The following is a 26,837-nucleotide window of genomic DNA, read 5'->3' as shown; positions in this document are numbered from 1 at the left end:
TGTTGTCTTTGTTTTTCATTGAATAAATTTATATGTATCTACAAAGAGTGTATACAAACAAAACGTTTACAATACTGTAATATTGGTTTTAACATTTGAAAGTAATATAACTGACTTGTAAATGCTCATAATTGAACAATTATATGGCAGATGCAAATAACATTTATGTAACAAAACATTATATGTTGAACAGTTTTTTGTCATACGATATAACACACTGTTAAAATATTGTTTTCATTATAATTATTTTTCTATATTATAAGTAAATTCCTGACTATTCTAGCGAATTCAACTCCATCATTTTTTTCTATTTATCACCGACAATAAAATATATGCGCTGAAAAAAAGTTTTTTCATTATGTCGAGTCCCCGTAAATGACAAGGCTGGCCAATTTTACGGCCGTCTTTATAACAATGTTGATAATTGGCTATTAACTTATGAATAATGATAGGCGATTGCCACTGACAGTTATAGTTATAACACCAAACCGCACGTCAAACGTGTATTGCTCAAGATGTGTTTTCGTTCGCTAGACGCTTGTTCTACGACGGCTATTGATTAACGTTACTTTCATTCAACGAAGTGACGGACCGCTGTGAACGCTTAACGTAGCGTTGACGTTATCTTATTTAATTTTGATACTGATCACTTATTAAATTCGCCCTGAGATTGTGATAAAATAACTGAGTAAGTTATACGTTTTATTCTGATATGCATTGATCATAATGTTTATTATCTCAGTGATTTATTATTGGTATAATATGTACATTTATATTTATATATTAATTTTTATTATTTTAGTATTATTAGTATAATATTCAGATGTATCTGAATCTCAATCGTTTAAATTATTTGTTCATCAACTAAATGGGCAATCTAGTTTCTTTTATCTTCTTTTTCATGTTGGTGGATTCAATATTTCATAAATAACATAATTTTTGTTATTAGACTATTCAAGTAAGAAATTGAATAATTAGGGATAAAACTGGTCAAAATAGGCTTTAGATTAGTTCGGCGGAAAGCCAAGTAAATTCGGGGCGGGTCGGAGGAAGTCTAAAATAAGTTAATAAAAAGGTAACTTCCTTTAATTACACTTGTTAACGTATTATATTTTTACCCGCTTGCTTATTCAGAAATGCATAAAGTTATAAGTTAAAGAGTAATAATTTAATTGTGACAGAAATACTGAATCGTTTATATTAACTATATTTTGTTATAATATTTACAATGTATACACATTATTGAAAGGAATCAGCTAATGGAAGTACATAACGGTAAGGTCCTTTTTAAAAACATCATTGACTAGGACAGATAAAAGTCATAGCAAAAATAATTCTTCGAAAGGACAAACAACTGAAATGACATAAATAGTGTTTTGCTCTAAATTCCTTAATTAATTGACAAGATCTGTTCTTGAATTCGCTAAGCTTGTGTTCAAACTATTTCAACATATTTTCGGCTTTTAAGAAATAATAAGCCATATCTCGAATGTTATGTTTTTATTGTCCTTTCTCTAACCGGTTTCACTAGTTTGGAATGCAGGTCTTTCCTCCACCCAGCATGTCTGTCTGTCTATTCGTCCATCTGTCCGTTTGTCTGTTAGTCCATCCGCAAAATTCGTGCTATTTCTAAATCTTTGTTGAAGTTACAAAGAAGAAACTAAACATTCTCATAAAGAGCAATGTCAGACTTTTGAACGATGCCCTTTCTTCACCATAGGTTAAAGGAAAGGTCACTGTTTTTAAAAATGGAACAACATTTCATATTGTTATTACTCAACACATGCAAAAGTACGGATAAAGCAAATTTATAATAAAATGGCTATATGTTATTTTGTGTGTGTCTGTAAATGCATTAATCTTTCTTCCCATTAATCCGCCTGTCATTTCACAAAAACATTTAAGCCGTGCTCTGTGAAAAGGGGTTTTAATGCATATGCGTAAAGTGTCGACCTACAGTAGCCTGTGCAGTCTGCACAGGCTAATCAGTGACGACACTTTCCGCTTTTATATTTTTCGTTTAAAGAAAGTTTCTTCTAATCAAAACTCTAATTTGGGCGGAAAGTGTCGTCTGTTCAGGTTGAATGCTGTTTGCTGCTCTTAAGTATCTTAGGTTTGGTCTGTTCAGGTTGTATGCTGTTTGCTGCTCTTAAGTATCTTAGGTTCGGCTGTTTGCTGCTCTTAAGTATCTTAGGTTCGGCTGTTTGCTGCTCATCAGTATCTTAGGTTCGGAGATGAAGCCTTACATACATGAATCAAGTAATACAGGTCTTAACTTAAATATTACTTTCTAAGAAACTACAAATGCGTGAAAATACGAATCTTAGTGGTAAAGGGATACACAACCTTTTTCAACCGAGTTCAATTCGCAATGGTGAAAGCAAATATTGATTGTGTTACGTACGAAACGTAGCCATTTAATTGGATCGTGCTCTAAGAAAAAGCGGCTAAATGCATGTGCGTAAAGGGTCGTCCCAGATTAGCCTGTGCAATCCGCGCAGGTTCACCAGGACGATTATTTCCGCCTTAACTGGATGTGTGCTATGAAGAGACTATCTGTAAACGAAAAATGCCACAAAAGCGTAAAGTGTCGTCCCTGCTTAGCCTATGTTGACTACACAGGCTACCGGTAATCTGGGACGACATTTAACGCACATGCATTAAGCCACTTTTTACTGAGCACGGCCAAAATGAATCATTACACACGTAAAAAGGACAAACTTACGTAACGAATATTTTAATTTCAATGGGTTTTCACCAGACGTGAAGTTGACTCCGGTTTTAAAGGAAATGCTGTTAAAATCGTGTTTATTTGAAATCAAAATTTAATTTACTACAACAGACGAATTTACCACAATTCTTAAATCTATCTGCAGTTCGACCATGTGATCTTCTCTTGTGAAAACTAGCAGCCCAAATAGGTATCTTTTCGCCCGCGATTTCAGTTTTGTTCGTGTACCCATAGGAGTCATATGAATTACTGTACGAGAACATGGAAAAATTATCTTGAACAGGGCGGACTCGTTTCTGCCCGTTATTTTCGATGTTTGATTCTATTTTGGTTTATAATTACAATTTTAAGCTTCTTATTTATTTTTTTTGGGGGGGGGGGTGTGGATTACTTACATGTACTGGTATACCGAATATGGCACAATTATGTCTAATTGCCGTGGTTTCCGTCATACAGTGGTAATGTCCGTGACATGCCGCATCATTGCAAACGTCAGCGATGTAATTTATGTCGGCGTTTGAAGTTAAGTCAAGACGTTTTTCAATTGCAAGCAATATGCAGTTACATTCACACGCGGAGATGTAAGCTCTGCTTGTTAAAAAATTATACAACTTGTCCAAAATTTTAGCTAGCATGTCCTTTACCCCAGATTATGTTGAAATGTTTTGTGTTCTGAGAAAACTGGGCACACTGTATGTGCGTAAAGTGTCGTCCCAGATTAGCCTGTGCAATCCGCACAGGCTAATCAGGGACGACACTTTCCGCTTTTATGACATTTTTCGTTTAAATGAAGTCTCTTCTTAGCAAAAATCAAATTTAGGCGGAAAGTGTCGTCCCTGATAAGCCTGCGCGGATTGCACAGGCTTATCTGAGACGACACTGTACGCACATGCATTATGCCCAGACAGAAAAATGCTCAAATATTTATGCTATTATTTGCTGACGATGTAGCACTTGCTCCGGATACAGTTTCACGTCTACAACAGCAGCTAAATTATCTTCACGAATTTTGTGCTGTCTCAACATGAAATGTAAATGTGGATAAGACAAAATTGTTGTATTCAAAAATGGTGGTGGACCTGCTTTGGATGAAAAATGGTATTACAAGAATGCATTATTGGAACGTGCGCAAGGATTTGATTATGTAGGTGTTCATTTTTCGTCTAGCCTGTCTATGCTTAAAATGGCAGAAAAAAATGTATTGTAAATCAAAACGTGTCATTCTATGTATGCTTTCGTTCCTATACGACTATATACCTATGCCATATCATTGTTACTTTAAGATTGTGCCAAAGTGATGCCTATTTTATTATATGGATCGAAAATATGGGGGCTAAATATCTTTAAATTGTAGAAAGAGTTCACACATATGCATGTAAAATATTTATGTCAGCACCAATGTACTCTGTTAATAATGCTATTTTAGGTGATTGTGGCAGATACTGTAGTCAGTATATATTTATTCATCTATGAGAGTTATACAATATTGGTTACGAATACTGGATACACCTCACTCCCGTCATATTATTTAAAAAGTGCTATGAAATGTTGAAATGCTTTGATGGCATTGGACATGTAAACTGGGTTACATCATTGCGCAATCACTTGCAATCCATAGGGTTTGGATATGTGTGGAAACAACAAGCGGTTGTTATTAAACCATGGTTTTTGCTCAATTACGCTCAACGATTGAAAGATATAATATTATTTTGTACAGCAGTGGATAGAAAAGTGTAATAGTTCGCCAAAACTTAAGACATACAATTTATTTAAAAGTAACTTTAATTTTGAGGTATATTTAAAATGTTTAACAATTCGTAAATTTCGAAATGCAGATGTATGCTTTCGAATTTCTTCGCATAAGCTCATGATTGAAAAGGGCCGCTATCTGAATATCAACAGGGACCGAAGGTTCTGTCCTTTTTGCAAAACTGATATTGAAAATGAATTTCATTTTCTATTAATATGCATGACATACGTAGACCTTCGAGAAAGGTATATACCCATTAAGTACTATACTCCCGCTACTATAAATAAATTTAATATAATCATGAGCTCCCGGGAAGAAAAGGTGATCAGGAGTACTGCTATGTTCTTGTGTTATGCTTTTGAAAGAAGAAATGCGTTACTGAATAGCAGTTAATTATAAATAGCTGTACCATTACATATGTATGTTTGCTTCTACATTGTCGGTGTATTGAAATGTTGTGGTTATACGAGGTTATTTGTACTTTCAAGAGCCGGAGGCCACATAGCAATAAACACTGGATATTGTACTGTAACTTAAAGATGATATTCACGATTAAAGTGAAAACACTATTTTCTTATGTAAATGTATGAAAGAATGAGATGATGGGATTATAATTATAGTGCTGAAACTAAATCATGATAACGGTTGCACGCTGTTGCATGTATTAAAAAATTTATAATTTAATATGATATACACGCATTAAACTATCTGTAAGATTTGACTTCAAGACAACGCTAATACTGCACATGACACAAATGATCGTAAATGGATATGCAATATAATAATTATAAGCATAATACTTAATATTGATAATAATGTACATTTAACTTTCATGTTATTCAAACCATGAAGTATTTAATAACCACAACGCACACGATAACCTTTAATGATAATTAAATAAAAATTAAAATGTATTTATAAAAATTTAATAATTAATTAAGTAGTTAATGATAATAAAATTAGATACGGTTCTCTTATTCGCTACACACGTATGTCAGCTAAGACATTGTGGACTCGAATACTGGTGCGCATTTGTCAATAAAGGAGTCAATTAAGGACGGATACCTAATTCACAGAACACGCACTATGTTTTCAAGTACTCTTGAGTAAGTACATCTGTCTAGAATTTGTTTACAAACATTTATTTCACCTAGACTTTGAAACGCGTGAGCAAGCAAACATAAATGTACGGTACGTGTAACACATTTTGAAAAGACTAATGGCCCCTTTCAAGGGCACTCACATAAGCGATAAATTAAAGATGTCTGTTCGTAGCTGTCAGTGCTTTTAAATTATTACCATTTTAGTCGACTTCTTGCCCCATATTATGAACGTTGTTTTACACGTGGTCGCGAACTACGAATGCTTTGAACAAGATATTAACAGTTAGCTTGTCATCTATTTACATTAAACGCTTTCCTGAAACACGTATTTCTAAGCCAACAACGTGCATAATTAATCCTGTATGTACTTGCGAACTTTTCAATAAGGCAGATCATTATAAAACTGAAAAAGTGTATGGAAAGAAAATGACGCAAGTTCTTGTAATACGCGAAGTTTGTAACTTAATGGACTAGATACTAATTCTTTCGGAAACTGTTAATTTAATGTTAGTAAGAAATTAGGATGGGCTGATGACGATATGATTACATTCGGATGTCATGTCACAGATATTTAGGTAAACAAGAGCTGAACGATCAAGAAACAACGGTATCTTCTACCAGTTAATAGTGTAATGGAAAAGCGTATACATGAAATAGATGGCGGGTTATCTTTTTAATCCTGTTCTTTAGTCTGTTGAGCTTTGGAAACACAGTCTTTATGCATGCGCGCAAAGTATCGTCGGCACAGGCTAATCCGGGAAAAATCATTCCGCATTATGGAGTTTTTTTCATGTAAATGAAGTATCGTCTAAACCAAAATCAAAGTGTCGCGCCTGACTAGCCAATGCGGTTTGCACAGGCGTATATGCACGATTTTTTAAGCACATGCGTTAAGCCTGATTTTCACAGAGCGCGGCCTTACTGATAGAAGTTTTTTTATCTAGGTACTGAAAAAAATATGTTGAATATAAAATGTTCATGTTCGTACCTGTGTATGACATGCACAAGAAAAAGAAATATGATTGCAAAGATTGGTTATGTTTTTAAAGAAATATTAACTTTGTATAGATAGATACGGATACAAAATTAAACGCATTTTTAAGGGTTGTATGATATCTTTGGAGTAAGCAAAACAATTTACGTCCAAATACAGCAAATGGTAACATACCTTTAGTAAGTGCTACTTATGGAAAGAACGAATATCAATCTAGTCTTAAGTTATGATTATTCATAAATAATTTGAGTTAAATATTTTTCTACTAAATGATTAAAATGAACAAAAATGAAAGTTGTTATTTTTCGGAATGACACGAGATAACACACGAATATGTGGAAGTTTTGTTTGCAATTTTATGTTTAGCTCAACTTTGTAGTAAAATAACCGTATTCAAAATATAGAAGTATTATCAGAAACAAAATAAGTTGTCTTGATATAAGATGCAAAATATTGTAAGAGTGTACATTTCTCTTATACAATTAGCCGGAACACCTAGATGATTGAATGAGCCGCGTTCTGAGAAAACTGGGCTTAATGCATGTGCGTAAAGTGCCATCCCAGATTAGCCTGTGCAGTCCGCACAGGTTAATCAGGGACGACACTTTCCGCCTAAACTTGATTTTCGGTAAGGAGGGACTTCATTGCAACTAAAAATACCATAAAAGCGGAAATTGTCGTCCCTGATTAGCCTGTGCGTACTGCACGGGCTAATCTGGGATGACACTTTACGCACATGCATTAAGCCCAGTTTTCTCAGAACACGACTTAATTGTATCTCTTTTCAGACGCATGTAAACCACTATGCCCTTAAACGCAGACAACGTTTTATGTGTTTTCCGCAAAAACCATTTTATTCTACAATTTATATTTTTGCGTCATCATTAAAGTCTATTTGAAGTTGTAAAGGGAAAATATCTGCCAAACATTACCTTATTGTAATTAGTAGACAACTGACAGACATAAGATATGTGAATTTAGAAAGTTCCAAATATAAATGTGATGCATCAACTTTAATATTTGGCAGATTGCACGACATTTAATACCAAGAACAAAGTTTCCTGATGTTTTAATATCATAATTGATTTATATCTCCTGCGTGGTACAGAAACAAAAACGTTTACACAAGAAGTGCACCTGTGATAAATAAGCAAAACAATGTTTGCAACTCTCGAAAGAGATTATGCAAAAGATACTTTCCGTTTTGGGTAAATCCCTTATAGCTGTATTAATCTTATTTAAGTAAAGATTTGTCTTAATAAAATGTGCGGGTGGAAGAAAATAATAATAAACAATAATAGCTTGTTAATTGAACAAGTATGAAAACACTGAGTCAAATACAATATAGTGAACGCATAATATAATTTTACTCGACTAATTCTTCTATTCATTTGGAGATCCTGGCCGACAACAAGTTCGGTAGTTTTGGCCAACATTAAATAAGAATCTAAAGAAATTTATAGATGTTGCCAACAAGAAATGCCACAGAAAATATAAATGAGTCGTGTTCTGAGAAAACTGGACATAATGCATGTGCGTAAAGTGTCGTCCCAGAATAGCCTGTGCAGTCCGCACAGGCATGTTAGACCTCATTTAAACAAAAAATGTCGTCCCTGATTAGCATGTGCAGTCCGCACAGGCATGTTAGACCTCATTTAAACGAAAAATGTCGTCCCTGATTAGCATGTGCAGTCCGCACAGGCATGTAAGACCTCATTTAAACGAAAAATGTCGTCCCTGATTAGCCTGTGCAGTCCACACAGGCATGTTAGACCTCATTAAACGAAAAATGTCGTCCCTGATTAGCATGTGCAGTCCGCACAGGCATGTTAGACCTCATTTAAACCAAAAATGTCGTCCTGATTAGCCTCTGCGGACCGCACTGTGGAAGAATTATTTTCATGTCGAAAATTTATGTCTACAATCTTTGCGAATTTATTTATTTAACTTTGCTTAGGCGTATAAATATTAATCATACGGAACCATAACCATTAAACATGTTTACCTTAGATATACCTAACATACAAAACAAACTACAAAAAAATATAATTGTGTATACGAGTTTTCCGCTTTGTATCGTTTTCACTATATGAACTTCCATTTTTTGTTTGAAAAGTGTTAATTATATTGGCGCGAATCAGGTAGATTCGGTTGTTGTTTTTAAAAATCTGTATTTAATGAACTTCTTTTGTACACAAAAAGATCCAATAAAGCGATGTAAAAATGCGCACCGCTCACGTATCTGTGATGCGTCCTTCGAGTACATGTATATTCATTTTATTATGAATAGATGTCAACAAATAGATTCGACTGAAAATTCCAGTAAACAATCATCATTATTTGTCACACACAAAAATGCTAACTTATCAGGATAATTGTCATTGTAAACGTTATACATAAAACCTCAAACTTCTCTCACTCGGTTGTGTACATTAATTTCACCCCTGTAATCTTTGAACGCAATCAGTGTTTTAACGTTTTAATTTTGTTTTGATTTTACGGTGAAGTCACTTTTTATCATATAATCTTCTATATAAAAGTTATATTGAAATGTCACTGGTATGTTTGTTTTCTCCCTTTAGCTAATTACAGCATGCAGAGTCCCGTGTTGTGCGCGTTCATTCTGGTGACCGCGGGGCTTCAACTTATCACAGCGGACCACCCAAAACTAATGAATGCAGCGACCGATGTACAACCCCATGGTACATGTATTAGCTTAGGATAAACATGAGTCGTGTTCTGAGAAAACTGGGCATAATGCATGTGCGTTAAGTGTCGTCCCAGATTAGCCTGTGCAGTCCTCACATGCTAACCAGGGACGACACTTTCCTCTTTTATGACATTTTTCGTTTTAATGACGTCTCTTCGTAGCAAAAAATCCAATAAAGGTGGAAAGTGTCGTCCCTGATAGCCTGTGCCGACTGCACAGGCTAATCTGGGACGACACTTTATGCATATGCATTATGCCCAGTTTTCTCAGAACACGACTCACATAATGCCATTTGAAAAGAAAATTACAAACATGGTATTTATAAATAACGTCTACCGTAAACTTTTCACTTTGTTTTGGATTGTGTTATTTTTTAACAATCAAACATAACAGAGTTTCATTTCTGTCTGTAAAACTTGGTAAAATTAAGATCAAGTATGGATGATTGGGGTAGAAACTTAAACATATAAGTGCCAAATTATTTAAAATAATAGGTACAAAAAAACTATACACATTTTAAGTTTTGCATTTAGTCGAAGTTCAACCGACAAGAAAGGGGTGACGGTGGTGTAGTGGCTAAGGAGTCCGTCAAGCGTTCGTGCCATCCCAGAACAGATCACCTTTTCGTGAACGTTAACCCATTTATGCCTAGTGGACTCCCTCATCCTTCTAAATTGGATCAATTTATTTTCAAAATAAGGTATGTCAAGTATATGTTTTTCTATATTTAGAATATTTCTTACAGAAATTCCATTAAGCAAGCAGCGCAGACCCTGGAGAGACGCCGCATCATGTTTGCCAATGCCTTTTTTTCTACACGCTAGGCATAAATGGGTTAAAACTTTTCTAAAGACACCAGGTCTCACACAAGCCCACGGCTTTTGATCCAATCGAGCTTAAATATATTCTCATCCCAATCCTTCACCAGGCTGCTCCACGTTCATGTTCGAGGGCAAGGGAGACTTCAGGGTGCAGCGGAAGATCTACGCGACACAGAACCCGGATCACTTCGTGTTTGCTCTACGGCTCATCAAGCGGACCTCCTTCTACAAGTGCGAGCCTCAGGAGACGCGCTACGGCATCACGGATGATGGGCACAGCTGGTGGGTGGACCGGGGCTGTGAGGCCATCTTTGAGGTCACCGAGTGCCCCAACAACGGGCTTCTCCCTTCACCAGGTATTAACCCTTTCAGTGCGGGAACCGAATTTTAAAGGTCTTTGCAAACAGTTTGAATCCAGATGAGACGCCACAGAACGTGGCGTCTCATCAGGATCCAAACTGTTTGCTATTCTGATAGTATTCTTTGAAAAAAAAAATCGAAGCAAATGCTTATTTTAGAAATTCAGCAGACGACATATAAGCAGACGACAAATTTCCCAGCATGCAAAGGGTTAAAAGTGTTGCCTAATAACGAGACAACGTTTTTATGTGTCGTTGTTGTTGTTGTTGTATTCATATACCGTGTGAGCAGTAGATCTATTTCATTAAATCACATCGGCATAAGACGTCGAAAATAAGTTTTGTTCTGTATGCGCATGCAACTTAAGGGGGCTCATAAAGAATGTGTGGTTTCTAAGAAAATAGTAAAGATCAGTATCAACACACCATAAACCTGCTTTGTAAAGTTACCAGGCCCGTGTCTCTATTTCCGTTTTAGAGGCTACGTGTTCTCGTCTTAATTGATTATTCAAAGCTTCAATGTGATTGTTTTGTTAAGAATACCAGAGATCTGATCAAAAATAACATAGTGCATTTTTAAAAACTGGAATCATCTGTTTTCGTATGAACTTAGAACTGTGTACATATATATTAAATATGATTTGGTGATAAAGACGTAAGATGATACCCATGTAATATAGTGTACATAGCATATGCACGTTGCCGCAAAGAAAAAGCATGCGCAAACTTTTATTCGATTATTTCAAATGCAGACACAAAATTCTCTGTTGTTAATTAAAACAAAAAGTACACCAGTACACGCTCGACGTTATTACAAAGTAACTTGAACCTCACAAAGCCAAGATACAGAATGTGGTTTATTTTTCGTAGTATCGTTTTTATCCATTAGCGATCATTTGAATAATTTTCTTCACGAATTGGTCAGTTCTAGCAAACATTTTAGTTGATGACAAAGGAATAAAAAAAAACATACGTAGTTATTATGATTATGTATGTTGTTTCGTCGTTTTTTAGTTACAAATTTAAACTTTAAAATATAGCATGCATCTTCATATAGCAAACAATAAACTCTGGACAATCTTTAGGGGGAAATGTTTGTATTCTGATCAACTTCTTTTATAACAGAACACCAACCATAAAAATAATATGATTAAAACTTGGATCACCTAATTGGGACGGTTAGTACAAAGCTACGTGATTTATAAATCCCTGAGTACAAATACTGACGAGCAGTTATAAAAAAAAAGTCTCATAACGTATACAATTGCACTGATTAACATGAAATACGACAAGAAAAGTTACATATACATCCAAATCTGGAAATTATTCTACCTGTGAAATCAACGGCAACCGTTAACCCGAAGGAAAGACAATCACAGCCGTGAGTTAGGTTCTACCATGGAGAGTTTAACGTAGACTTAACTCCCATGTGCCCCGTTTCAGACCCGCTGTCGAAGCTGTACGAGGAGATGCAGCGCCGCCTGGCGGCATCCACCAGCAACGTGGACCTGAGCGCCTGGAACACTGACTCCTTCATCAACAGGTGCGAGCCTCTAGGTCACAATATATCAATATCAATACATATGAGCCGTTTTATATGAAAAAGGGTTTAATGAATGTGCGTAATGTGTAGTCCCAGATTAGCCTATGCAGTCCGCACAGGCTAATCAGGGACGATACTTTCCGCCTTAATGGTATTTTTCGTTTCAAGAAAGTCTCTTCTTAGCAAAAATCCAGTTTAGGCAAAAGCGTACTGCACAGGCTAATCTGGGACGACACTTAACGCACATGCATTAAAACTCCTTTCACCGATCACGGCCCATATGTAATTTAACGCAAAATTTAACAAAATAAAAATGAAATATCTTGAATATAGAGACCCCAATAATCGTACATTTTCTTCAGCTGAACTGATTTAAGTAATACAAGTGTAAAACATGTGTCTGAACTGTAAAACATGCCTTCGAGTAAAATATGTTGATTTATTTAGAGAGTTGTCTAATGTGTTAGTTTAACGCAACCCTCTAGCCGTCATGATAAAGCTTGTTTCTTGATCTATATTGATCAACATCTTGACGCGGTTCTTTAAAGGACAAGTTCAAAACTTGAGTCGAACTTTGAAATTTGAAGACCTGACAATATGAAATTATCTGTTGTGGTTGTTTTTCTTCAGTTTGAGCATTTCGTTATGCATGTATTTTGGATCCATTTATGTTGTGTCGTACAGTGATTTCAGAACATGGAAGTTGGCTATTTTCTCAGTATTATTCTATTGATTTTTCGGGAAAAGAACATTTTTCAAGAATATATGTCGGATTTTAAACATTTTAACAAAGGCTTTCTGTTACACATTCGCTAGTAGTATTTTGGCTCATTCAAATTTTAAAATGTTCTGTTCCGAATGACAAACAAATCTTATTTATTCTTCACAATGCTCTTTTAAAATTCCTTTCCAAGAGAAATAACAGTATGTGCCCAAACAATTCAGCGGTCACCTAAACGTACTGTATTGTAAACGTTAAAAAATGATTTTGAATGTCGACGCTAGGTTCGACGCTTGGAGGCCCATTGTTGAGTCGAAGGGACGCTAAACTCATTGGTAGAAGATCAAAGTCAGCACCGCTGTCGGGAAAAAGTGCTTTCGGTCACCAATGAACGCTACTCAACTCCACGCACGGGGCACATGTTGGCATCAATCTAAGTTTGGTAGACTGTTGTATAATCCTTTTGGGAAAAAAACGCATTAAAACGAAGTCATAAACAAGAGCATTTTCGTTTACACGTGATGCAAAAAAAAATAATTGAAGTTTAAAATAAGTATCATCGTGTGTAAATATTACCCTGATATGTATTTATTTCACTGTCATATAAGCACGATTGATTATTTACTAAATACATGTAAATCACAACTTAAAAAGCGGTTTTCATTGATCAATTTTACCTAGTACCAAAACTGTTATATTCTTCATGAGGAGACCACATTTTATAGGGGATTGTAGGGTTAATGTATGCAAGCTCTTCAATTATCAAACAATTAATATCTATGTCCCGCTTCACAAATAGTGTAATAATAAGAATTTGCATTCATACGTGACGTAATAAGTATAATTCACGTTTTAAATTGTACACACAAATTTGCAAATTTAGTATTTCGTTGATTGCCAGTTGTTTTTTCGGTCAATTCAATTATTGCTTTATACTAGTATATTCTAATGTTTTGTAGCCAATGTTTTATATACAACATTGTAGCACAGTCTGCTTTTGTAAATTGTGAGAAATTAAGTGTGCTGTTTACTAATTGTAATAAAAATATGTATATATTTTATATATTGGTTTTATTTAGCTAAGCGTTAGGATTTGAAATATTTAATTTACGCGATTATCAATGGCGTATAATAAAGCGTATATTTTATGAAAATAATCTTCGATGAAAAGAAGATTTATCCTCAAATTATTAAAACACCTTTAAGCCTTACTCTGTGAAAAGGGGGCTTAATGCATGTGCGTAAAGTGTCCCGGATTGGCCTGTACAGTCCGCACAGGCTAATCAGGGACGACACTTTCAGCTTTTATGATGTTTTTTTTTTATTAAAGAATGTATCTTCTTAGGAAAAAATATGTTTAGGCGGAACGTAATGTCCCTGATATGCCTGTGCGAACTGCACAGGCTTATCTGGGGCGATACTTTACGCATATTCATTAAACCCCCTTTTCACAGAGCACGGCTCATTACGTACGCGTATAACACACTCCTGCATGTGACTACTGTTTATATAATGCGTGTTAAATAAATAAGAATAACGCAATACAATATAAAAGTGCATGTAAATGTTGCCTTTGATACGGCTATGAACGCAAAACAACTTAGTTAATCCAACATTGATTAACGCGATATTGTTGTTGTTGTTTTCGATTATAAACGAAGATCCAAGTGGTGAGATTCAACAATACAAATCGTTCAAGTACGAAAGCCTTGGTAAATACCGCTGAACGATTATATGTGTTGTCGGGGTAACCATATCTCAACCACCAATCATGTTTTAAGCATGTACAGAAAAGGTAAAAATTAGTTTTCGGGTCGCAGTAGTGAACGAGAATTCAGCTATGTATATTAGAGGATTCAGCTATGTATATTGTTGGAAGAGAAGATTCAGCTATGTCTATTGTTAGAACAGAGGATACAGCTGTGTCTATTGTAAGAACAGAGGATTCAGCTTTGTATGTTGTTAGAACAGAGGATTCAGCTATTTCTATTGCAAGAACAGAGGATTCAGCTATAACATATAGCATCATGCGGCGTCTCATCTGGGTCTTCGCTGTTTGCCAAGGCCTTTTTTCTAGACGCTAGGCATAAATGGGTTTAAAGACGTAGTGGGACCGGTCTAGTGGTATGATGCTGGTCTAGGAACCGGACGGTCCCTGGTTCAAATCCCGCTCAGCACATGGAATTTTCATGAGCAAAAAAATTAATCCCACCCTTTCCCCTCTCCACCCAGGAGTATAAATGGGTACCTGTGAGGGAAAAAAGCCAATGTGCCGCGGCTGCATACTGCGCCGAATTTAAAAGGACGACTTATAGAGGGGGTACATGTCAAAGTCGATTGAAGATGAGTCTAGTATCATAATCAGACTATAAACACATGCGTTTGCATTTATCATTACCATGAAAATGCTAAACAAACTTTCGTGTAGTTATTTTTAAAGTGTTATGTAATTTTATACATTTATCAACGTGATTTATGATAATAGGTTCTTAATGTTCCGCCTTTCATCCCTTTGCCCTTTTTTTCGATATCCGCATTATTATAGCAGAAAATATTGTACCTGTAATAGTTGCGGTTGAATATATGTTACCCCTGCTTTGTAACGCATAGGTTTCCGAACCTAATAGCAATGGTCAAAAGCGCCAAGGACATCCAAGCGGTGGTCAAGTTTGCCCATGCGCACAACCTACATGTGACCGTGCGCAGTTCCGGTCACGACTACATGGGCAGATCCACGTGGGAGGGGAGTTTCCTGATTAATCTCTCCGAAATGAATGAAATGGAGATCGACCTCAACTCAAGTCGGTCTCAGTACGGGACGGTTAAAGTACAAACCGGTCTACAGTGGCAGGAAATATACCAAAAGGTGAGATATAGTTGAAGTTGAATTTGAAACAGTACCGGTACTCCTTTTGTTCAGTTTTCAAGACCGATTCTGAAATTGTTTATCGTCAAATTAAATATATATAAAGGATCTTGCATGCGTGGTCATTTTGTATTGAATTTATTAAACAAGTCATCTAAATCATTAATGAAGACAAAAACGAGGCTTGCCGAGTTTTTATCTTTATTATGATGACGAGTTTAATAAATTCAATAAACATGACCACGAATCTAAGATTCTATTTATAACATGACCAACAATTTTGTTTATGCTCTTTTCACCGTTTATTGACATTGAAAAAGAGTTTCACTGAAGAAATTCGCTGGAATGATGACGTCATTTCATCATAAAATGACGTCATTTCACAGTTGTATAACAAGTGTAATAACACCAGTGTAATAAATACGGAATATTACGCTAGTCAATTGTTCCAAGAGTTTGTATCACTCGAGTGGCTTGTGTGAGGCGGAGCCTCGTGTGTGATGCGAAATAGCACAGGCCACGAGAGTGATACAAACTCTTGGAACCATTGACTAGCGTAATATTCCTTTTATTATATACAACAACTAACGAAAACAGTTAACAATTGTATTGTTTACTTTAACAAAACTGACAAAACAATGACTAAAACGGTACGCCATAGTTTTTAAGACGCGTATAAATACAGTTTATGTAAATTAACGTGCAAACATTCGAACCAGAAAAACACAGGTTTACGACACGCTTACCTTAATGCCATCGTTAATCAATGTTTATAACAATTAAGTTGACAACTTTAATCCGATGTTTAAAACAAAAACGTAAAACGATATGCACTTGCACTTCTATTCTTCCATGTCTTTATCGAAACTTAGTTTAAACCACACTATTTTATTGTATTCCTATCGAAATCAACATTTAAGCATAATAAACACACACTCCAAAATACGTTTTGAATTCGTTCGATATTTTTTAACAAATAGTTTACTGTTAAAAAACACCACATCCGACAGGTCCTTAAATTGCAGAGAGTTTAGATAAAACTATTGTGTTTCGTCACAGAAATGACGTCACACGATGTACTACGTAATATATTTCGTAATATAAAATATTTATATTTTCGGTGCGCGGAATGTGACGTCATTAAATGGGTCGAAGTAGTCCGGCTGGTATGGTAATATGGTATTGGAAACAGCGAGTAGCGTTATACGGGATTTTTTATTTCAACGATTGATACAACCTGTATTTTGTTAAATGCATTAAACAGGTATATACATTAAACAAAATTGAGCATAACGTTAGTTCACTTCTGAAGCGTAGGTCATGTTATAATTAAAATTCTAGATAGAGCTACTTAAAATAGTTTGAGTTATTTTGGCTAATCAATGCTGACTCATTTTATGGCGAAGTTTAAAGATCTAAAATTAAGTGGCAATTGTGTATTCATGTCAGCATTGTTAATAGTACGAAATGTCACGAGATTTATGTCTTCGTGATCTTTAAGAAATATAAATAGTACTTCAGTCACGTTCACATAGATTATCATTCCGTATAAGGCACTCTTATATGACACCGCAAAGCATGTTTATAAATACTTTTGACCTAGTATGTACTGATGTGTCGTTCTTTTTTTATGTTGAAATACCTTCATCATAGAAGATAATTTTATCATGTCTCATTTCAAGTTTATTAAACACGGATAAAGTGTACTGTGCACTGAAACATTTCATCGCGTAGAACATTGCTTGTAAGACATAACTTCCTAGATGAATGCAAACATGCTTAAATTGAACGCCGAAAAAACAGAAGTCATCGTGTTCTCCTCAAAACACAATTCTCAACATGTGAGTGATGTTTTCATTATTGTAGGTGACACAAACATCAAACCATCCGACTGTGTCAGAAATTTAGGGGCCTGGTTTGATTTCCGATTGAGCATGGGTGCACATATAAACTCTATCAGTAAATCTTGTTACACACAGCTACGCCAAATTGGTCATATTAGACAATACATTATGTACACAAGATGCCACAAAATCACTTGTCAACTCACTGGTGACATCCAGGAAGGACTATCGCAATGGGCTGATAAATACGGTGTCCCTCAGAACAAACTAGATAAACTTCAGAAGGTTCAGAATTGTGCAGCTAGAGTTATCTCAAGGACTACTGTTTTTAAGGATCTACACTGGCTACCCATACAACACAGAGTAAAATATAAGATTATGACTCATACTTTCAAAGCACTCAACAACCAATCACCAATTTACATCAGAAACTTGCTTAGCATCTATTAAACAAGAAGATCACTTAGATCACAAAACAAATCAGCACATGTTATATTCTTTTTTAGCTGTTTTCATGTTTAACCAGTCAAAATATACTGTTTTCCCCTTAAGCTTTTAACATTCCACTGTTGAATTAATGTCATGCTCTTTTTAAGTGTCCGTTTTATCAATGGAATGTACATTTAATCAATTGTTTTTTTTTTAATTCTAGTACTTTTAGATGAATTCCTTAAACCGTGTTGTATGTTTTTACCTATTATGTTTATACATCTTGTTATATGGTTACGTTGTATTTAATACTGAATTAAGTCATGTAATTTCATGTGAAGCGCTTTTGAACGCACAACTATGTGTGAAAAGAGCGCTATACAAATCAGGTATAATAACAATAAATAATTATTATTATAATAATAATAATAATAATGATAATATGTACATATAAACCTTTAATAAGATTCAATGTTGATGATTGTGAACATTTTATACTTAACCCTTCTACTTTCAAGATTTAAATAAATAAAGATTAAATCTCGACAGCTTTACCAGATTGTCTTTTGACCCTTTCCACTCAGAATCAAAGTGAAAATGGTTATGTGCAAACAGCATAAAATCAGAACAGCCTGTGAGTAACTCGAGTGACTTGATCTATAACTTGTCAAAGGAGGTCTGGTTTAGATGACTTTAAATAACCAATAAAATAGTCTTCTTCAAAATTACGTATTTAGTAGGTTCACTTGGTAGGGTAAATGCTTAAGGCATGTACATAACAAGATATTTGATTGGATAAAAAACACAAATGGGGTTTAAGTAACCGTTTAACTGAAATGTGAGGAACGTTGAACTTTTCTCCTTATTGGCTGGTTGAAGCATGTTCTTCTCCTCTTGGTGTTTTGGAAGGAATGACCCCCAGTAGCTTTGGGTGGACTCTGTCGAGGCACAGAGCCCGGCACTGAATCTCCCTGGAGGGATCCCAAAGACACACCACCACATCGTTGATTGTGTAGTCATTGCGGAAATTACATGATGCTGTGGTTTGTTAAGAGAGTGCCAATAGGCCCAGCATCTCTGATTTTAACTCTCTAGGTTTTGGTCAGGTTACCCCTCCTTTAGACTTTGTCGATCCAATGACGGACTGCAAGGCAGCAGCGGTTTTCTGTCGGGGTATCACCCCTTAGCCTTTGCCTCTCCCAAGGCATCCACAAGGCAGTGGAGCTATTTGACCCATAGCTGTGAGGAACCTGACCTCTTATGAGACGTTGCCGGATCCTAACAGCTACACATAATTTAGCCAAACGTTAGAATTTGTCTAATGAGATTAAGAGTTTACTTATGTCTTACAGCTGAACGCGGTGAGTCGCGTGGTGGTGGGCGGAAGTGCCCACACGGTGACCCCTGGCGGTTACACCCTTGGAGGCGGTCACAGCCCCGTGTCTCGCTCTTTGGGGTACGCGGTAGACAATCTTCTCGAGGTTCAGGTAATGACCGCACTTGATTGAGACGCTGAACGTTTGTATGATCGATCTTTTTTTAAAATGAGGAAGCATATAAGTGGGAACATATTGTGAACGATGTAATTCTTATGCGCAGACGCTTTATATACATACTCTGTATAATTACACAAATGTAATTTAGCCGAGATCTGATAAACCATGCTTAATGCTTTAGCGTCAAGTATCGTTCAAGGTTAGGTTGTATAGTCCGCACATGCTCACCAGGGACGACACTTTCTATTTAGACTGGATTTTCGTTTAGAATAGTCTTCCTTTAAACGAAAAATTCATAAAATTGGAAAGTGTCGTCCGTGATTAGCCTGTATAAACTTCACAGGCTACTACGTGACGACACTTTATGCACATCGATTGAGCCCAGATTTCCCAGTGCTCAATGTAATTATAGACTGTATTGATATATTTATTTTGAATGTTTCATGTAACATTCACGAAGTATAAAAAAACTTATACTATAACTATTTTTACGATAGGTCATGAGGGGTAGAATAATTGAATCGATCTCACCATTTAACCAAAGGTTACCTATGTTCAAATGTAACAATCATTTTCATTGGCTTATTTTCAAAGTTTAGCCTTAAGTTTGATTCTGCGTTAAGCATTATTCGCGGTACCTGTTTGTTCCTCGCAGATCGTTTTCGCCGACGGCTCGATCGCCACGTGCACGGAGTCCCGAACAGTCATTAAGACTTACGACGGAAACTTCCAGTACGTCGAGAACGGGGACCTGTTCTGGGCGCTACGGGGCGGTGGCCATTCATTCGGGGTGGTTGTCTACTTCCTGTTCCGCCTTCATCCGATGCCAAAAGGGATGGTAACCTTCGCGTCCACCATAGCTATTGACATTCCTGCTTTTGGCATCAATTATTTCAACGCGACCATGCTACTGCTTAGGGATCTTATTGTAACAATGCCTACTCAATGGGGTGGCTACTGGATGATCAACAACGGCCCGGGAACCTTTCCAGTTGGCGAAAGCGTCATTCAATATAGAGGGCTTCTTAGTCTGTACTTCAACAAGTTTGGCGCTTGGGATGGCACGGAAAAGGCAGTTTTCAAGTCATTCACCGACTGGGCTACGGCTGCGAACGTTCCGTTTACGTTTGCAAATAAATCCGACTTTTGGGACTTCGAGAAAGACGCTGCTGATCCTCCGATAACGCGCGCGTACCTGGCGAACAGTCTTCTGCAACCGGAACTATTGACGGAGGAGTTTTTAAGTTTCATGCACAGTGGCTTGTTTTTGACATCTGAGTACCTTGGGTGCACGGGAGTTACTCTTGCAGGTAAGCGTGATGAAACATTAATTTATTTTATTCCGAACTAAGTACGGTTAAATACAGAAATACAGAGAATACTACAATAAAATCACACATCCGCTGCTATAATGTCCAATAAGTATGTAATAATAATTATGTGCATATATCCAGGAAAAACGACCAATGAGCCCTCAGGCGGCACCCCGCTACATCCGGGCTACCGCTCCACGATAACGAGTCTATCTTGCGGCATTGTCTTGAATGACGCGGACAAAGATCTCCTGGATCAGCCTAACAAGGACCAGGAGCGAATTGAGGGATTCTGGCCATTCGCAGAGGGTCTCCGAAAGTATGCAATTAGCCATGACTTTGCTAAGACTCGCCATACTAATTCCTCTAACATTCTGCCATGGGCTAAAGGTCCATAGCGTCTTAGATGTCATGAAATGTACGTTGCATACGTTTACTTGTAATCCTGTTAATTTGTTAGTTATGTACTTGGTGAAACGTTCGAGCTCTTCTCTCAAATATCTTACTGAATTCGTTGTATTTTATCTTTTTTTCAATTTCGGGAACAGGTGGAGTCCTGGAATGGAGCAATTTACGACAAAACAGGAATTTTTACAGTAACAAATTACTACATGTATTAGAGCCGCGCTTTGTGAGAAGAGGGTTTAATGCATGTGCGTAAAGTGTCGTCCCAAATTTGCCTGTGTAGTCTGTACAGGATAGTCAGGGACGACACTTTCCGCATCAACTTGATTATTGCTAAGAAGAGACTTTCTTCAAACGAATAATATCATGAAAGCGGTAAGTGTCGTCCCAAATGAGTCTGTGCGAACTACACGGGCTAATCTAGGATGACACTTTACGCACATGCATTGGACCTCCTTTACACAGAGCACGGCTCATTAGTGTTTTATTATAAACAGACATGAATCGTTGTGCCACACATTATCATTTAAATGATGGATTTTTAACATTTAAAAAAATAGCTTAATGGCAATGTTATGTTAAAGCAGTTATACGGGGGGGGGGGGGGGGGGGGGGAATGTTATTTGTCCGTGGGGCACTGAGGCATAGTTTCGCCCTAAAATCGCTTTAAAACCTTAGCATTCTTTTTTACTGCATGTCGTCTGCAGGCACGGTAGCTTGATACTTTTAAACTTCTGTGACATATTCTTTGTCGTCTGCTGGTACGTTAGCGTATTGGTTTGCCCATGTCTTTAACATACTAGTATCAATGTTTTCTGGTATGGTAGCGGGTTCTTGTTCACCTTTATTCTATGTCGTCTGCATTCATGGTAGATTTATTTTGTATACCCCTGTGGCATATTGTTTAGTCAGCAGATACGGTAACGGGATGTGTTTTACAACTCTGTTAAATATTCTGTGTTGCATGTAAGTACTGTAGAAACATGTCTTGTCCACATCTGTTACATATTCAGCGTCGTCTGCAGGTACGGTCTCGGTATGTTTTACCAACCCTCTGAAATATTCAATGTCGTCTGCTTATTCGGTATCGGCATGGTGTGTGAACCTCTCTGAAATATTCATTCTCATCTGTAGGTACGGTCGCGGGATGTACGTGAACGAGGCGTGGAAAGACAACCCCTACTGGAGGGAGGACTTCTGGGGATCCAATTATGACCGTCTGCTCAGTGTCAAGCTCCGCTTCGACCCGAAGAACTTCTTTACGTGCCATCACTGCGTCGGCTCCGAGCATCTGCCGGGGCCTAAAGACGGAACATCGGTGGCAGCGCGAATGGCCGCTCCCTGGCTTCTTGTCGTGCTTGTCATGGGACTAATAAGGTGATGGATGTGCTATGTTATGATGTTATATGTTCACAGTAAAATATACCACATGCCTGTAAAGAAAATGGTATCATTGGTAAGAAATGACAGCGAGAAGCATTTTCATTTGTACAATAGAAGGGTTTGCGTGGGGATCATAAAAGAATAAAATTCCTTTGAAAATATTGAGAAAATCACAAAATTCACACAACATGTTTAGAATTGCAGGGAATAAGCGGGAACTTCATCATAAGGGGTAAATCGGGAAAAACGAAAACTTTGGGAAAATATATAAAGCTCAGGGTTTCTTAATAGAGGGGGGGACTGTAACAATTTTTTGTTGTTGGGAATATAGGAATAATGTGTATACCGCAACGTTGTTTATTTTACCCTTTCCCACTCAGAGGCAAAGTGAAACTGGCTATGTGCAAACAGCATAAAACCAGATCAGCCTGCAAGTAGCTAGCAATCTGTTCAGGCTTAATGTTGTTTGACGCTCATCAGTATCTAAGGGTTGGAAATGAAGCTTTGAAAACTTGAGTCTAGTAAGAAAGGTCTTAAATTAAATTTAATTTTCAACTGGAATACAAATGGGTCAAAATACGTATCTAAGTGGTAAAGGGATAAGGTTTTATGAAGAAATTGAAGTATTTTCTTTCATTTTAAAGGATAATATGTATTTGTAAAATACATTATTTCATAAGCATGCTACTGGTCTATATCAACACAAAATGCGTTATTTTTGCTATAAAGGTAGGGCTTCGCTCTATAATGGTTGCCTCCAACTGCTGTGAGGGGATAAATTAACGTTTATTAATTTTAATAGTTCATCATAGTAAAGTAAGGATCTTTTTCTAAAATTCGAGTAAAATTCATATTTGGTATGCATGTGTATATGGACAAGGCCTTTCCATACGCACAATTTTTTTTACCCCTGTGACCTTGACCTTGAACTTAGGGTACGCGTTTAGGTTTCGAAATCTGCGTTTAGGGTTTGAAAAATGCTCATAACTTCTATGTCCCTTGAGATATAACCTTCATATTTGGTATGCATGTGTATATGGAAAAGGCCTTTCCATGCGCTCACAAATTTTAACCCCTGTGACCTTGACCTTGAACTTAGGGTCCGCGTTTAGGTTTCGAAATCTGCGTTTAGGTTTCGAAAAAAGCTCATAACTTCTATGTCTCTTGAGATATAACCTTCATATTTGGTATGCATGTCTATATGGACAAGGCCTTTCCGTACGCACAAAAATGTTATCCCTGTGACCTTGACCTTGAACTTAGGGTCTGTGTTTAGGTTTCAAAATCTGCGTTTAGGTTTTGAAAAATGCTCATAACGTCTATGTCCCTTGAGATATTACCTTCATATTTGGTATGCATGTGTATATGGACAAGGCCTTTCCATACGCACACAAATTTTGACCCCTGTGACCTTGAACTTAGGGTCCGCGTTTAGGTTTCGAAATCTGCGTTTAGGTTTTGAAAAAAGCTCATAACATCTATCAAGCGTTTATAGGGGGCATAAGTCATCCTATGGTGACAGCTCTTGTTCATCAAGGAATACCACAAATACATTTTGATTGATATGCATGAATTTGTAGCACATAAAATCAACTATTCGTACCTTGTGTTGTTTTTATCACTCTGCAATCCATAAGAAAACGTAGTAAGCATGTTACAGTATGAGTATTTAAATCATAATGGAATATAATGTACATTGTTTGCAGTTTTGTGTATTCTGTACACTAAATCAGATACATTAAATCTATGTTATGATTAATGATAATTAACTCTCTCATAGTGATATTCACTATAAAATATTCTTTAAATCATAATAAATACACTGTATTGCAAGGTTGCAAGGTATGTGTTCTAAAAATATCACTTATACTTTTGTAGTTCATATTGGCATCAAGATATGTAATGTGCATGTAAATGTATGTGTTTTTGTTATGTGTATATTATTTTTTTAACGTTTAACAAACATTTTGTTGTGTTAAGTTAAGATATGGTGACGTGTTGCATTAAATATGTAGTGTTTATTTCTTTAATTTTGTCTTAGTCAAAAAGGAGGTTTTTGAACCCCTATGATGCAATGAGTGAATTATGTTTTCTATTTGCACTTATGCTAAGTTTGTTTATTTATTGACTATAAATACATTGTTGATAACACATATCATGTATATGCAATTGACAATTTACTGTTTCCATAGCAAGTGTCAACTTAATTAATGTTTTCTCTTTAATTTGGTCAATAGTTGAACAAAAAACAAAAAATATATATATATGTCAGTAAAGATGCACAACACAAATTGTATTTTTAGCAGTTATTCTTTTTGTGTCATGTTGGAAGCTATACAAATTGTTCAATTTCTGAACACAGCATATTGCCAGAAAATTTCAATACCTTTTGAATAATATGAATATATTTACCATGTTCCATATCTGTCAAGAGCATATTTAGTTGATTTTGCTGTTATTTTTGTCTCAAATTCTTCAAAATTGTAATAAATATGAAAAAAATACTTTTGTTTCCATGGCAACCATGAGATTTTAATGATTTATAATACTGCGATTAATTCTGTACTTTGTAATGAATAATGTTCATCCACATACGCGAACAATGGAGTTAGTATCAACACAAACTGATCAGCATAACATGTAATGATACTCCTTGATTTGAAACGTCATTTCATACAAAACGGCGCTATTCACGTTTGTGGCATGATACACACAAAATGGCATAACTTCGTCATTTTTAGGAATTCGATGCTCAAATTTCAAATTTTGATTATTAAGATGTAACACTTTCATAATATGTGCTTAACTGAAAGAGTCATTTTTTGCCCAGAATAGTCAAAATCGCGTTCCCAGCCACTTTTTTGTTATATTATTATTATTATCATCATCGGTATTAGAACATGCCAATGAAACTGTTGAAAGTATTATTATGCTTTCAATAAACATATATACATTAATGTGTGGCTTTTGACTATATGAGATCATGTCGACTGGAGTATATTTGTTTACCAAGGGTTGGTGTGGTGTTGATAACATTTTAATTGCGGTAGAAGGTCTTAAACATCTCTACTTGATAGCAAAGTATGATGAGAAAAAATTAAGCACTCTTGCGATGATGACAATTGGTCTGCTATCGTCCCGGAAAAATCCAGAAGAATGTAAAAACGTCAAGGAATTCGACTTCGGAACTTATTTGGACACCTGATAAGACTAGACTGCGATGTGTAAAAAATTGATAATTGCTCAAGACCTGTGGTACATGAAATTTATCTTACTACGGTCAGAAATGTGATATGTGAAAAATAATGTCGTATGATGCGTTTTTACTGACTTAACAATTATACCTCATATAAACGAAAGTGTTTTTGAACGGTATATTCTGAAATGTTACTGCAAATAAAAATAGTAGTTATTTTGCGAGTAAACAAGAAAATACGTTTGCAATGTATATGCATTTCACGCTTTTTACTACCTTGGCGACTGTTGTGTGTTGTGCTTTTTTTAAGTATTTTGTCTTTTCAGACGGTAAATATGTAAATTTACATATCACATACGCGTGTATAAAACGTTACATGCACATATTTTTATTATTTTGTATTAAAACGTTTTCCTTATTTCGGACTTATATGTTGTGTTATGCATACAAGAGTTTTACTTAAGGTGATTACATGTGAACCTCCGTTTGTTTGAACGTACGTTCGTCTGTCCGTCAGTCAATCCTACGGCAAACTTAGTAGCGCGATTTTTCAAAAAGTATTGACGTTGTCAGCTTATTAAAGGCAATGTGAGGAATATACACGAATCTTTTAGTTTGCCGCTCAAATTCCAGGGCGCTGTTGACAAAAAAGGACCAAGTTGATACCTTTGAAAGTACATAAGAAATTATCATGCAACTCGGTATACGAATTGTGGTTTGCGTTTTACATATATCCGTCAGTCAAGCCCTCCCTTTGTCCATATGTCCATCTCTCTGTCTGTCTCTGTCTATCTGCAAAACTAACATGACTTGAAGCAAACTACTTTAAACTGTTGTCCTTGATTTCTTAATAATTACTGAAGACATGACAATATAAGCCGCGTCTTGCGAAAATAAAACGTTTGGCATATCCGAACAGTGAAGTTGCAGATAGGATTCTGCATCCGTATACGCTAATGAGACAACGAAACCTTGCGTTGTAACAACTTTGCCTTTGTTACTTCATTATAATAACAACTCAACATTGTATAATGGTTTACGTTTTATTACTACGTATATCTGCTAGCTAGTTCACTTAATACGTCTTCGAAGTGTGAACCGGAGTGAGGCACGGCTGCTACTTTCACCTTTCCTATCCCTGCTGCCCACACAATGGGTCATGAAGCCCTCGAC

At 36.2% G+C, this 26,837-nt stretch overlaps 2 protein-coding genes across 2 annotated transcripts; both read left to right on the top strand.

Annotated features, from left to right (window-relative positions):
• Positions 1–585: 585 nt before the first annotated feature.
• On the top strand, positions 586–13,751 carry LOC127879791 (uncharacterized). The gene is made up of 5 exons (XM_052426844.1): positions 586–688; positions 9,161–9,280; positions 10,217–10,465; positions 11,912–12,011; positions 13,017–13,751. The coding sequence occupies exons 2-5, from the start codon at positions 9,172–9,174 to the stop codon at positions 13,057–13,059; spliced, it is 501 nt and encodes a 166-aa protein (XP_052282804.1). The 5' UTR covers positions 586–688; positions 9,161–9,171; the 3' UTR covers positions 13,060–13,751.
• A 1,592-nt stretch (positions 13,752–15,343) lies between these two features.
• LOC127877060 (uncharacterized) lies at positions 15,344–24,206 on the top strand. Its single transcript, XM_052422660.1, has 5 exons — positions 15,344–15,598; positions 19,224–19,358; positions 20,023–20,677; positions 20,822–20,999; positions 22,220–24,206. The coding sequence occupies exons 1-5, from the start codon at positions 15,362–15,364 to the stop codon at positions 22,464–22,466; spliced, it is 1,452 nt and encodes a 483-aa protein (XP_052278620.1). The 5' UTR covers positions 15,344–15,361; the 3' UTR covers positions 22,467–24,206.
• Positions 24,207–26,837: the final 2,631 nt, after the last annotated feature.

Source organism: Dreissena polymorpha, chromosome 4 (genome assembly GCF_020536995.1).
Source record: "Dreissena polymorpha isolate Duluth1 chromosome 4, UMN_Dpol_1.0, whole genome shotgun sequence".
NCBI classification, from domain to species: domain Eukaryota; kingdom Metazoa; phylum Mollusca; class Bivalvia; order Myida; family Dreissenidae; genus Dreissena; species Dreissena polymorpha.
This window is presented reverse-complemented; position numbering and strand designations above follow the sequence as displayed.